Source organism: Gambusia affinis, linkage group LG02 (assembly GCF_019740435.1).
Source record: "Gambusia affinis linkage group LG02, SWU_Gaff_1.0, whole genome shotgun sequence".
In the NCBI taxonomy this organism is placed as follows: Eukaryota; Metazoa; Chordata; class Actinopteri; order Cyprinodontiformes; family Poeciliidae; genus Gambusia; species Gambusia affinis.
Window position 1 is genome coordinate 32370394 of NC_057869.1, and position 11691 is coordinate 32382084.

Sequence of the window (11691 nt, forward strand, 5' to 3'; positions counted from 1 at the left end):
AATTGTGACTGTGTAGTAATTATTTGTATGGCATTTTGTAACTAATGCCATACATTTATTACTCTGCTGCCTCTTGACCAGAACTCCCATGAAAAAGAGGTTTATAATCTCAATGAGACTTTTCTGGTTAAATAAAGGTAAAATACAAGAAAAATGAAAAAAAAAAAGGTAATAATTTTTCCATCTGTGCAAAGAATACATCAATAGACAGGGTTTCATTCAGTAGCAGCAAATGTCTGATAAATAAGAAATGAAAACATAAATAAAATGTCTAGAATATTGACTGTCCCTCAGTGAAAAGACATCCACTCCTATAAAAATACAAAACAGATGTTAAACATAAATAAAAAACTGAATATGTACAAAGTAAAATATCAAATATGATACACTTACAAAAGTTTTGGAGTGAAAGTGCATCACAGCTTGGAGAAAACCCACCCACCCCCCGGCCCTCTCCTGATTGGCTCCCTCCTTCTTCCCATATTGTCTTGAAGTAGATTTATCAGCTCACTAGATTCTTGGCAAGAAATGTGTCACTGTCATCGCTGGTGACACTCTGTTTCCTCTTTTTGTTTTGCCATTCTTACTCAGGCCCATGAACATCCTTGGGTAGGCGGCCGATTCATAAGCATTGTAGTTGTTGGCGAGGAGCTTCTCTCTGAACTTGCACTCGTTGCTGTAGTGTAACTGCAAGAGAAAAGAGATTCTTTTGAAAACGTTAATTGTTTAAAGACAGAAATAAAACAATGATGTCAGGAAATTTTTGTAGGGGAATTTTAAATCTGCATTGTTCACTGTGATTTCTATCAAACAATTGTGTTATTTTTGACTGCAGGGTTATTATTGTGCATTCAGTCTCATTTTACACAAAAAATCCGATTGTGAAATGATGAATGGTGTAAGTGAAGCAGAACACTGGACTCTGAGTGTGTTGTGCTTTTTGTCCCTAGTTTGAGGAACAATAGCTCCTTGACCTGCATTCACCATCATGCAACTAAATTTAGGTATTAATTCCTACTTAGCCGTTATCTTTAATAACCAAACTCTTAACAGTACCAAAACTTTCAATATTATGAAACTGGATGAAGTTGATGAGATTCTCAAATGAATCTGTGGTGTTGTCTTTGACTAGCTTGTGACATTCAGCAGGTGTAAACTCTTAAAAAGCTGGAGTCTGTGTTTGACTGGAGCTTCTGATTTTGTCTAAATGTTCACGTAAAGGCAGATGACGTAAAATAACAACAGTATCACACATGACAAGCCCAAACTTTAACATATTTATTGGGATTTTATGTGATAGATCATTACAGGACAACACATACTTGTGAGTTGAAGGAATGCTTCAACTAAGAATGAAAAACAAGCCTTAGTATGAATCAAGTCTGCAGGGTCTTTGACCCAAAATAATCTGAAATGTGACATCTACATGAGTAAAGTTCTAGTTTCTTCTGCTTAAGTCCCACACATGCTCCCAAGACCTTGGATTATATATCAGTGCAGAAGCAGTAATTTTTCTTTAACATTTTAGTTAGAATGTGAGGATACACTGTATTTTAATATGAATCTAGAGTTCCCCATATTTGACTTAAAATGAAAAAAATCATCTTCAGCAAATTTGACAAAAATCTAAAAATTGTGTTGATTATTTGTTTTTGTTCTACCCTTCACATCAGATTTCACTGAAATTCCAGCGGCAGGTTTTTGGGAAATGTTTCAAGCTGCGGACATCTTGAGACTGAAACAACTGTCTATTCCTCTAAACAGAATAAAGCTCAATTAGGAATTAATGAAAGACAGGCTTTGTCTTGAGTGTTTCCAGTAACATGCATTATTAGTATTCATCCTAATATAGGGTGTTGAATGTTTCTTTTTGATCTCATTGTGGCCTCATATACTTCACTGGATGCTTTTGCATGCAGCGACGTGAAAAAGTTCTGAAGATATGAATATCCGATATGAATATGTGATTCCTTAGTTTTTGAACAGTGGAACAAATATATAGAACTGTAGTGTACTTGTGAAAAACATACTTCTGGTACAACCTGTTTTAGTGCCTTTGCTGCTGTGAAGCAGTGGTATTTTCTCCTTAAGAATGCCAAATGTTTAGCAGGCGGACCTATGGAGGTATTTTTGGTGCAAAGGTATTTGTGCCTTGTAACTTTGAAGTTGAAGTCAGAGATGAAAAGCCTTTAGGAGTTTGTAATCATCTTCAAATTCTTAAGAACAAGAAAACAAATTTTATACTTTGAGTGACACTTTAAAAACTATTATACTTACAGTTTTTCCCCAAATGATCTAAAGCAAATGGTTGCAAACAGATCCACATACCTGTGTCTTGACTATTTCTTTATCAAACATAAACACACCTACTGTTACACCTTCATGGATTCTTCATTACAGACACACACATTCCTTTCTAGAAGTCACAAAATATAAAAGTCCTGCTCGAACATTATCTCAGTTACATTTGGAGCTAAACTAATTCAAACACATGTATTAGCATCTTCACACAGGCACATTTTTAATAATTACAATTTGAAGTGAATGCAACTACACAAAACTGCTGATGCGAATCACTGTCCTGCTTTACAAACCACACTGCAATTTCTTTGCAGGCTTCAGTTTTGCACCGTGTGTCTTGCTGAAAGTGAAGCAAAGTGATATGCTAGGTAGTAGTATGTGTCCCCTGCATTACAGGCAGGGAGAACCTGTACTGCAGGGGGCGCTGCTGAACTCTGTAGTAAAACAAACCAGAAATGCCACAATTCTTACACCGTGTTCCAAATTATTATGCAAGTGACATTTTCTCAGATTTTCTTAAATGTTCAATACAAATGATGGTCAGTATAATTTTCAAGTCATGAACTATTACAGTATAGATAATTTTTTTACTGAACAAAGCTCCCCATGAGAACAGTATTTTTTTCAAAAATAAAAAACTCAAAATCCACTGTTCCAAAAATTTCTAAACATTTTATGGATTATAAAGAACTGCAAACGGTCATTCTTTGAATGTGCAGCATTAAGTGGTCACATGTACTAAAATCAGAAGCCATTTCAATCAAAAACATCTTAACAGACCGAGTTACATGTTAACATAGAACCCCTTCTTTGATATCACAGCACAATTCTTGATCCATTGAACTTGTGAGTTTGTGGAGTTTGTGCTTGAATTTCTCTGCAGGATGTCAGAAAACCTTCCCAGAGCTTCTGTTTTGATATGTACTCCAAAGGTTCTCAATAGGGTTGAGGTCAGAGGAGGATGGTGACCACACCACAGGTTTCTCCCCTTTTATGCCCATAGCAGCCAATGACACAGTGGTATTCTTTGCAGCATGAGATGGTGAATTGTCATGCATGAAGATGATTTTGCTACTGAAGGTTCGGCTCTACTTTTTGAACCATGAAAGAAAGTGATCAGTCAGAAACTCCATATACTTTGCTGAGGTCATTTTCACACCTTCAGGGACTCTGAAGGGGCCGACCAGCTCTCTTCCCATAATTTCAGCCCAAAGCATGACTCCACCACGTCCTTGCTTACATCACAGTCGTGTTGGGACGTGGTGGCCGTCCACCACCAATCTACTACTGAGTCTATCTGGACCATCCAGGGTTGCACAGCAGTCATCAATGAACAAGTCTGCTTGAAAATTAAACTTGGCCCAATAGTAGGTTCATGCACCACAAGCCTCTGGAGGATTCTCCACCTTGAGGTTCCAGCAGTTTCAAATAACTGTTTACTGCTTTGTAAGGACATTTTAACAGCTGCTCTCTTAATCCGATGAATTTGTCTAACAGAAACCTTCCTCATTCTGCCTTTATCTGTACAAACCCGTCTTTGTTCTGAATCAGCCACAAATCTCTTCACAGTACGATAACGCTTCAGTTTTCGTTAAATATGTAATGTTTTCATACCTTGTCATATGGCACTACACTGTCTGATGATTTTCATCAGCAGATAGATTCTTTCTCTTTCCCATATTGCTTGAAACCTGTGGCCTGCTTAATAATGTGGAACATCCTTCTTAAGTAGATTTCCTTTAATTGAGCTCACCAGAAAAACTAATCAACCAACTCTCTGAAATTAATTATAGTGATTCGGAACATTTGCTTAGTACTGAGGCAAGTTATTTTCTAAACTGGATGACTTGGGTCAACCCTCTGTCTCACCGGCTTCAGCAGCATCTTCACAAGGTCTTTGACTTCAATTCTGGGATTTCATTTCAGACCAGAAGCATCTCCATCCTGAACGTTATGACTGTGGAGTTTCCCATCATAAGTAGGACTGAACAGGTGAACTCCACCTGTGAGCAGTTGGATGAACCAGACTGGAGCAGCTCCAGGATTCTCTTCCTGACATCTGGGCTCATTTCTGCTGCTGACCTTCCCATCATGTCCAATGATAAAGCAGAGTGAGCCTCTAATTAACTCAAATGTGTCAGTTAGCCTATCAGAAGTTCCCAAAGCCATGACATCATCACCTGGGCTTTTCCTCACTGTTTAAAGAGACAGGAGTCATAATGGATGCAAACTTCTGATTTTAAAGACATTAATAAATCTCTGTTATATTCTTTCTCTCATTACATTTAGCAAGAAGAAATAATTCTAACTGACAAAAGATGTTTGGTATGATTTAACTTCAGAAAGTGAAAACAGGTGGATATGTCCTTATTTAGCATACATACACTTCTGATTTCAACTGCTAATGACACACCCAGACTCTTAACTTGAAGGATAGAAAAACACAATACTTATTCATTCTGAGTGGAAAGTTGTAGGGTTTGATCTAAACAGACTTGGAAACAACATGCAGAATGCTCAAGCCCTGTTTAGATGTTACTGCAGCTTTAGATGCTTTAAAAACAGCAGCTATTAAACCACTGATAAAATGAATCTGGACAAGTCACAACTGCAGAATTGCAGGCCAATTTCCAGCCTTCCCTTCATCAGCAACATTATTGAAAAAGCTCTTTCAACAGTAAAATAGGTTTTTTAACAATGACCAACCACTTCAATGCCTTTCAGTTTGTTTTTTGTGGCAAGTTCAAAGTGATCCACATCAATACAGACTGTGGAACAACCACAGTGTCAGTGCAGTATATAACACTGTTGACCATGACATATTATTGAAGTGATTGGAGAGCTTGGTCAGACTCGCTCCTACAGCTCTTGCCAGGTTTGAGTCTCACCTAAGGAACAGGAACATCTTTGTGTCACTAGATAACAACTGGTAACTAATCAGAGTTACGAAGCAGTCATATTCAGGGTTCCCCAAGGTTCCATCTTGGAGGGGCATCTTATTCAGTATTTCATGCTCTCACAAGTTCAGATCATTACCTGTAATAAGTTGTTGTGGCTATGCTGATGATACACAGCTCTACATCACAATGTCACCAGATAACAATGAACCCATTCGGCTTTCTATCACCTGAAGAATGTTTCCAGGCGTTCTCCCAAAAACAAGAAAATAAAACACATTACCACAGTTTTAAAGTCCTTACATTGACTCCCTGGAATTCAAAGGACGGATTGTAAAATATATTTGTTAGCACCACAATACATTAAAGACCAATTGTTGTATCAACCTTCCAGATCTCTCAGGTCTTCCGGTTCTGGTTAACTCTGCATCCCCAGAACCAGAACCAAACATGGAGAAGATACATTCAGTATTTATGCTCCACAAATGTGGAAGAGTATTTTAATGAGATGTGCATTGCGGGGACGTTGGTAATTGTTTTCATTTTTGCTGTGATGAGATTTAGATGCCCAAAATCCCAAATATTTCACCTGACGATAGATTTTTCTCTTCGCCAGTCTGCAATATGACCAGCTGGTCCCAAATGACTTTTTATTTATTTATTTTTTTAAAGAGTGATTTTATTTTTATTTTATTTTATTTTTCGTTAGGCAGTATCAACTTGTGATATAAGACTGAAAAACAGCTGAAACACTGAGTTTGTTGTTTACTTTTCCGTTTAATCATGTAATCTACTTTGTGTAATCTACTTGTATTGCTGCTTAAATTGTGCTATGCAAATAGAATTGCCTCGTCTTGCTTTGCCTTGAAGCAGAACACTCCTTAGCTGGTAAGCATCCTCTAACAGAGCTCCACTATGAGTTCAGTGACAATCCAAAAAGTGGGGAACATTTCTACCTGTTTGTCTGTCTGTTTGGTTTTTGTTCCCAGGTTCGTACAGTAGAAACAACAGCCACCCTCTGACCAGGATGATAGGAACAGGGTGTAAAAGGCATGCAGATGATTTTGGTTTTTTAATCAGATCAGATATTTCAATGTGAGATTAAAGCTCAAAGATTAAGTTAAATAGAGTGAGAGAAAGGGAGAGAGAACAACATTTAGAATTGGGAAACAGGAATGATGGTCGCATGAGTTGTAGCTTTTCAAGAGTTTTGGGAACCTTTGAGGCTGCAGCTGAAATCAGAGCTTCAAGAATCACTAGACAGAGATGTATGCAGAATGTGGGCTATAAAACTGTTTCTATTCTTGAGTTAAGTCACTCCTGAACCAGAGAAAATGTGCCAAGGAGTAAAGAAGTATCAAGTAATTCAATGAAATGAAAATAAATATTCCATTTGTTTTGGATAATAAGAGGAAAAATGCAGAGGACAGAATTCAAGTTTCTGGAGAGCCAGTGTGATGTTTCAGTCAGTGATCCCCTGGGGGTCAGGTCATGTATTCTTGCTGGTGCAACGTTGCCACGGTGATCTATTGGTGATTTCTGAGCATTCATTCTTCCTTCTGTCAAAAGTTTAATTGAGATTCTGACTTCCTTTTTCATCTGGACTTGGGACCGGCCCACACTGCCTAAGACACCAACACCTGACTTAATTTGCTCATCATGGTGTTAATGTTCCCTCAGAGAATCAGAATCACACTCTTTAGTGGCTGAGCACACAAACAAGAAACTTCACTTTGGTTTCACTTTACACAAAAAGTACAGACACATACTCTGGACAGTCTGTACATCAGAGAGACAACCTGGGCCACTTACATGTGCAACAGATATTGATGTATGGATGTATCAGTGTGTATACTGTGTGAGAGTAGAGAGAGAGCAGCTAGGTGAAAAGAGGTTGTAGTCCAAAAGAGTTTCAACATGATCAGAAAAGCACTATATAAGTGAAAACTATTTATCTTAAAGCAATCTGAGCCTTCTTGATACCTTAGTAGAAATGCTAAAATACTAAACCAAATCAAATTTATTGACACGCACCTGTTAGGATAAATGGAGAATGTAACTGTTCTCTCCAGAAAGCATTTGCAAGTCTTCCCATTCTACTACAACATACAACAAAAGTTTTTGAGTGTTGCAGCGAATTAATTGAGATTTTAGGGAAAAAAAACTTAATGATTTTCTTTGAGACATTGAAGTTTAGTTTAACACCGAGGGGTTATTTCTGCTGTTGCTTGTTTGTTATTGACTCTACTATACCCATTTCATTTCCTTAATATGGAAACGCACAAATTTTCACCAGCATATCATCAAGATATCAGTTTAGTGGAAACAACATAACTTGAATTCATAACATCTAAAATATTGGCCAGCCTGAGAAACAACCAGCATGCAAACACGGCTGGTTGTTAAAGCAGTAACAAAATATCTGTTACAGAAGACAACAGAACATGTATCCATTGAAAGAAGAACTGAATACAGATTCATAAACACTCACAGATCCATAAAGTTTTCCTCTTCGGTTCATGGCCACAAAGAGCCCACTGTGAACACCCAGCAGAGTAACCACCCCTCTCTCCACAGGAGAGATCTGCAGCAGACCTTCAGAAACATAAAAAATGCATGTTGAAACCGACTGGTGAGGGGAAAATATGTCTTCTCACAATTCCAGTTTTCTATCTGTCAGCAAATGGAGTCATCACACTTTAATTTTCAAGTGCAGAAAACATTTGGGCATTATTCAGCTCCACAATTACCAGTCCAACATTTTACACAAAAGCTCATGTGTTCATTTTTTGATAGTAATGTAAAACTATCAAGTTTTGAAACAATTAAGTTTGGAAACCAATTAAGCAAAATGTCGTTTACCAGTTTTTGGAGGGGGTTTTTTTTGTTTGTTTGTTGTTGTTTTTATAGACATGAAATTGGTTTGCTTCTGTACATGAATGTCAAGACAGCCTTGTGAACTAAACCAGAGGAGAGCTGGTGCTTTTCTGAGATTTTATGTCTTGGCTTTAAATAGAACAAAGTTGTAAGAATAACCTGACAGCTCCACGCTTGTCTTTTTAACATTTTGTATCCACAAGTTATAGCAGCAATGGAAAAATATAAGTGTTCATTATTTACACAGCGGGTTTCCAGTCCAACAACCCTTAAATATAAAGTGGTGCATAATATGGCTGCGCTGCAGCGCGGGGGTTAATCTGTCCTCACAGCCGGGCCTGTCCTAACTTTAGGGTTCTGGCTGGCTGCAGGCCCGGATTACAGCAAGCTCTGGTTACACGTCAGGCGCAAAAGCTTGCGCGTATTTGTGCTGATTTGCGGAACCGAAGAGGGACTCCAGATGTTTTGAAGCGGCGTGGATCAATATGAGCAGAGCAACGTCGCCTCTTGGGGATCTAGAGGCCTGGATCAGGTGGAAAGAGCTGAGGTGTTGTTAAGGATTCAAATCTAGGTAAGATGGATGAGTTACCGTGAGTTAGGTCCTATAGTTTACATTCTAGTATCCATAAGGCGACTGAAAACATTATTCATTTATTTAGGACCAGCTCCACTTCTCTAAGGACTTTGGTTAAAAAGCTACGATACAGGTATCGGAATGGATCAATTCGGGCCAATGAATAATAATGATAAAAGCCACTTACTATAACGATTCTCGCTGTGTACTCCTGTTATTCTGCCGTCGGGCAACACTTGTATATGAAAACCAATCCCCACGTTGCAGTAGAGGCGCCGCAACCGTTTAATGCCTAGGAGGTAGTCTCCGTCCCGACTGATCTCCTCCCGCTTTTCCCCCGGGATCCGTGCCAGAGAGCGGGAGTAGAGGGCCTCCCAGCGCTCCGCTGTCCCGTTCAAACCGGCGGCGCATCCCGCGAGGGCCGTAACCAGGTTCAAAACTAGGACGGTCCTCAGGGCCGACAAAGAACCCATGCCAGGTTTGACTCGGAAAGCAGCCTCCAGCGTGCGCTCTCCCAGTGAGGTGACAGTACAACACAGGCGAAGCAGCGGCGCGACACAGAGAAGCGTGTAAAAGTTGCGCTCATTCCCAGACCGACAGGCGCACTGACTTCAGCGCCGGGGCGACATTGATCTGCACGGACGCTGGGCAGCCATGCCTCTATATTTATACCTGCAGACACATTACATCACAGCTCGACACTTAAAAGAAATCTACAAACTAACACAGTCACTCTACCAAACAGAACAGGCCGCTTTGTTGTGACCAAATAATAGAGAACTTATCTCGGGGAAAAGTTCAGACTTTTTGGAAAATATACTAATAAAGGCTTTATTATAATAGAAAACAAGTCTTTGTGCGAGACGTTCATTATCAGCAACAGAATATCCTAATTTATGTATTGAAGGATGTAAAATAGGAAACAGCCAAGTTAACAAACCGTGTTGCCGAGACAGGAGACAGATCTATAAATGAACAATAACAGGAAAAAACACAGGTCCAATTCAGCTAAATGAAAAAAAGCAGCACTTAAGACTGGTGGAGGGGAAATCATGTCCCAAGCCCTTCCACTGAACAATGGTTAGACTAAATAGAGCCTGTTAACATGTCAAGTACTGTCACTGTCACCAAGCCTTATTTCAGCCCTCAGCTGTGTATTAATAGGATTTATTTATTATGTTAAAACTAATTTTGGTAATACAAGTAAACGAATCTCAGTCCAAGAGACTCTTTTGTTCTACAGGCTCTCCTCTACATCTGCGTGTGTGCGCGCGTGCGTGGGCGTGTGTGTGTGTGCGTGTGTGTGTGTGTTTATCTTTACTTTTTTTTGTGGTGATTCATAATGCAATTCTATCAATTTAAATGTATAATTTTCTACAACTCAGACAAAACAATTTCAGGCCCCCTTAAGCTTACTACACTCCACCTCGTAAACACACACACACGCACACACGCATCCAAACAACTGAATATTGATCATCCCCTCTTCTGGTACTAATTATTTTACAGCACTGACCTTAATATTTCATCCTCAACAGTCTTTTTTATGAAATTATGTGTCGCTGTCTCTTTTTCGATTATCTTACAGTTTGATTTAAGGCAGAAGAGCCTCCATCTCTATATAGTCAGTCATATCCAATAAATAACTTCGGCATATTACTGACAGGTAAATTGTAATTTGATTCACTTCAGAGACACATGAAGAAAATGCAGTAGTCAGCCTTCTGAAGAACATTTCCAGGATTAGAGGACTAACGTCCCAACAAGTTCTAGAGAAACTCACCGTTAATCTTTGGTTGCATTGATTACTGCAGTAGTGTCTTCACAGGTCTGCCTAAAAAATCCGACAGCTGCAGCTGATCCAGAACGCTGCTGATTTCAGCCCTGACATGAGAGCTTGTATGTTTGTTTCTTGCTTGTTGTTTCCATCATGTAAACATGTTGATCTGCCATGTGCCGAGGATACCAGGTAACCTTACCTTACCTAAAGTGAAATACATTAAATAGACAAATTCCCCTCAGACGGATTGTTTCAAGTCTATGGTAATTATTATAATTTTTTGCTTACATATCGCCAAAACATTTAACAGTAAAAAATTATGTGAGACCAATATACTTTTTTCACATATGGGCTTATGAAAATATGTTTAATATCTGCTTAACAATTGTTATTTTCAAAAGGTTCTTTTATCCTTATAAACAGACCTAATCAGAATACATATTCTATTTTACTATGACTGAGGAGCGGGTACCTGGACTTTCAGAATCTCTGATCTTCTGCTCTGTCTTTTCCTCAGTGACCAATCATGAACTGTTTTCTCAGATTCACATTTGACTGCTCTGAAAGGTATGACTGCATTGTTTCTTTGCAGGCTACTAAACTGTGTGAACACAAATGTTTGAGGTTGTCATGAGGTGCCTCAGCGTGGGTTATGATGGCCTTGAAATACCAGTGAACCAACCAGGAAGCCAGCACAGAGAAAACAGGCTAAAGCGAGGCCCATTTTTCAGGGCCTGAAGAGCTGGAACCATTCACACTCCATAACATGGAGCACTGATGCAGTGTCAATCCTCAAGAACAAGCATTTGGCCAAACCTCTGCGCTTAATTGATGAGTTGCTTGACTGCTCATGTTCAGAATGCAGGTCGCTGGACAATAGAGCACTGGAATAGTTGCTACTGGACTTTGTCATGTCAAGGAAAGGGGTTGACACGCCATAAAACTCTCAAGAGAAGTTTGGATCCTTTGTTTGCTGTAACACCTGACTGAAAATCCATCAGTCCTCTGGGCGGTCATATCAGATATGCAGTCAGTCACGAATACCTCCTTGGTAAATAATGGAGCCCCTGCTATGTGAGAGTAATGTGGCTCGTTCCATTTCCAGGACTTTCAAGACATTTTTGAGCAGTGCAGACAGGCAGGGCCGTCGCTGTCCATGGTTCTGCAAACTCTTTTATTCACAATGAAATAAAGTGGATTAAGATATCCACCATTCAGCCAAGCAAAGATTTGTAAGTTATGTCCAGCTTTATTTTCTGTTT

At 39.2% G+C, this 11691-nt stretch overlaps 1 protein-coding gene across 1 annotated transcript; it reads right to left on the reverse strand.

The window, feature by feature from the left end:
- Positions 1–470: 470 nt before the first annotated feature.
- fgf4 (fibroblast growth factor 4) lies at positions 471–9260 on the reverse strand. The gene is made up of 3 exons (XM_044141855.1): positions 8837–9260; positions 7690–7793; positions 471–687 (listed from the first exon to the last, which is right to left on the reverse strand). The coding sequence occupies exons 1-3, from the start codon at positions 9120–9122 to the stop codon at positions 511–513; spliced, it is 567 nt and encodes a 188-aa protein (XP_043997790.1). The 5' UTR covers positions 9123–9260; the 3' UTR covers positions 471–510.
- Between the last annotated feature and the right edge of the window lie 2431 nt (positions 9261–11691).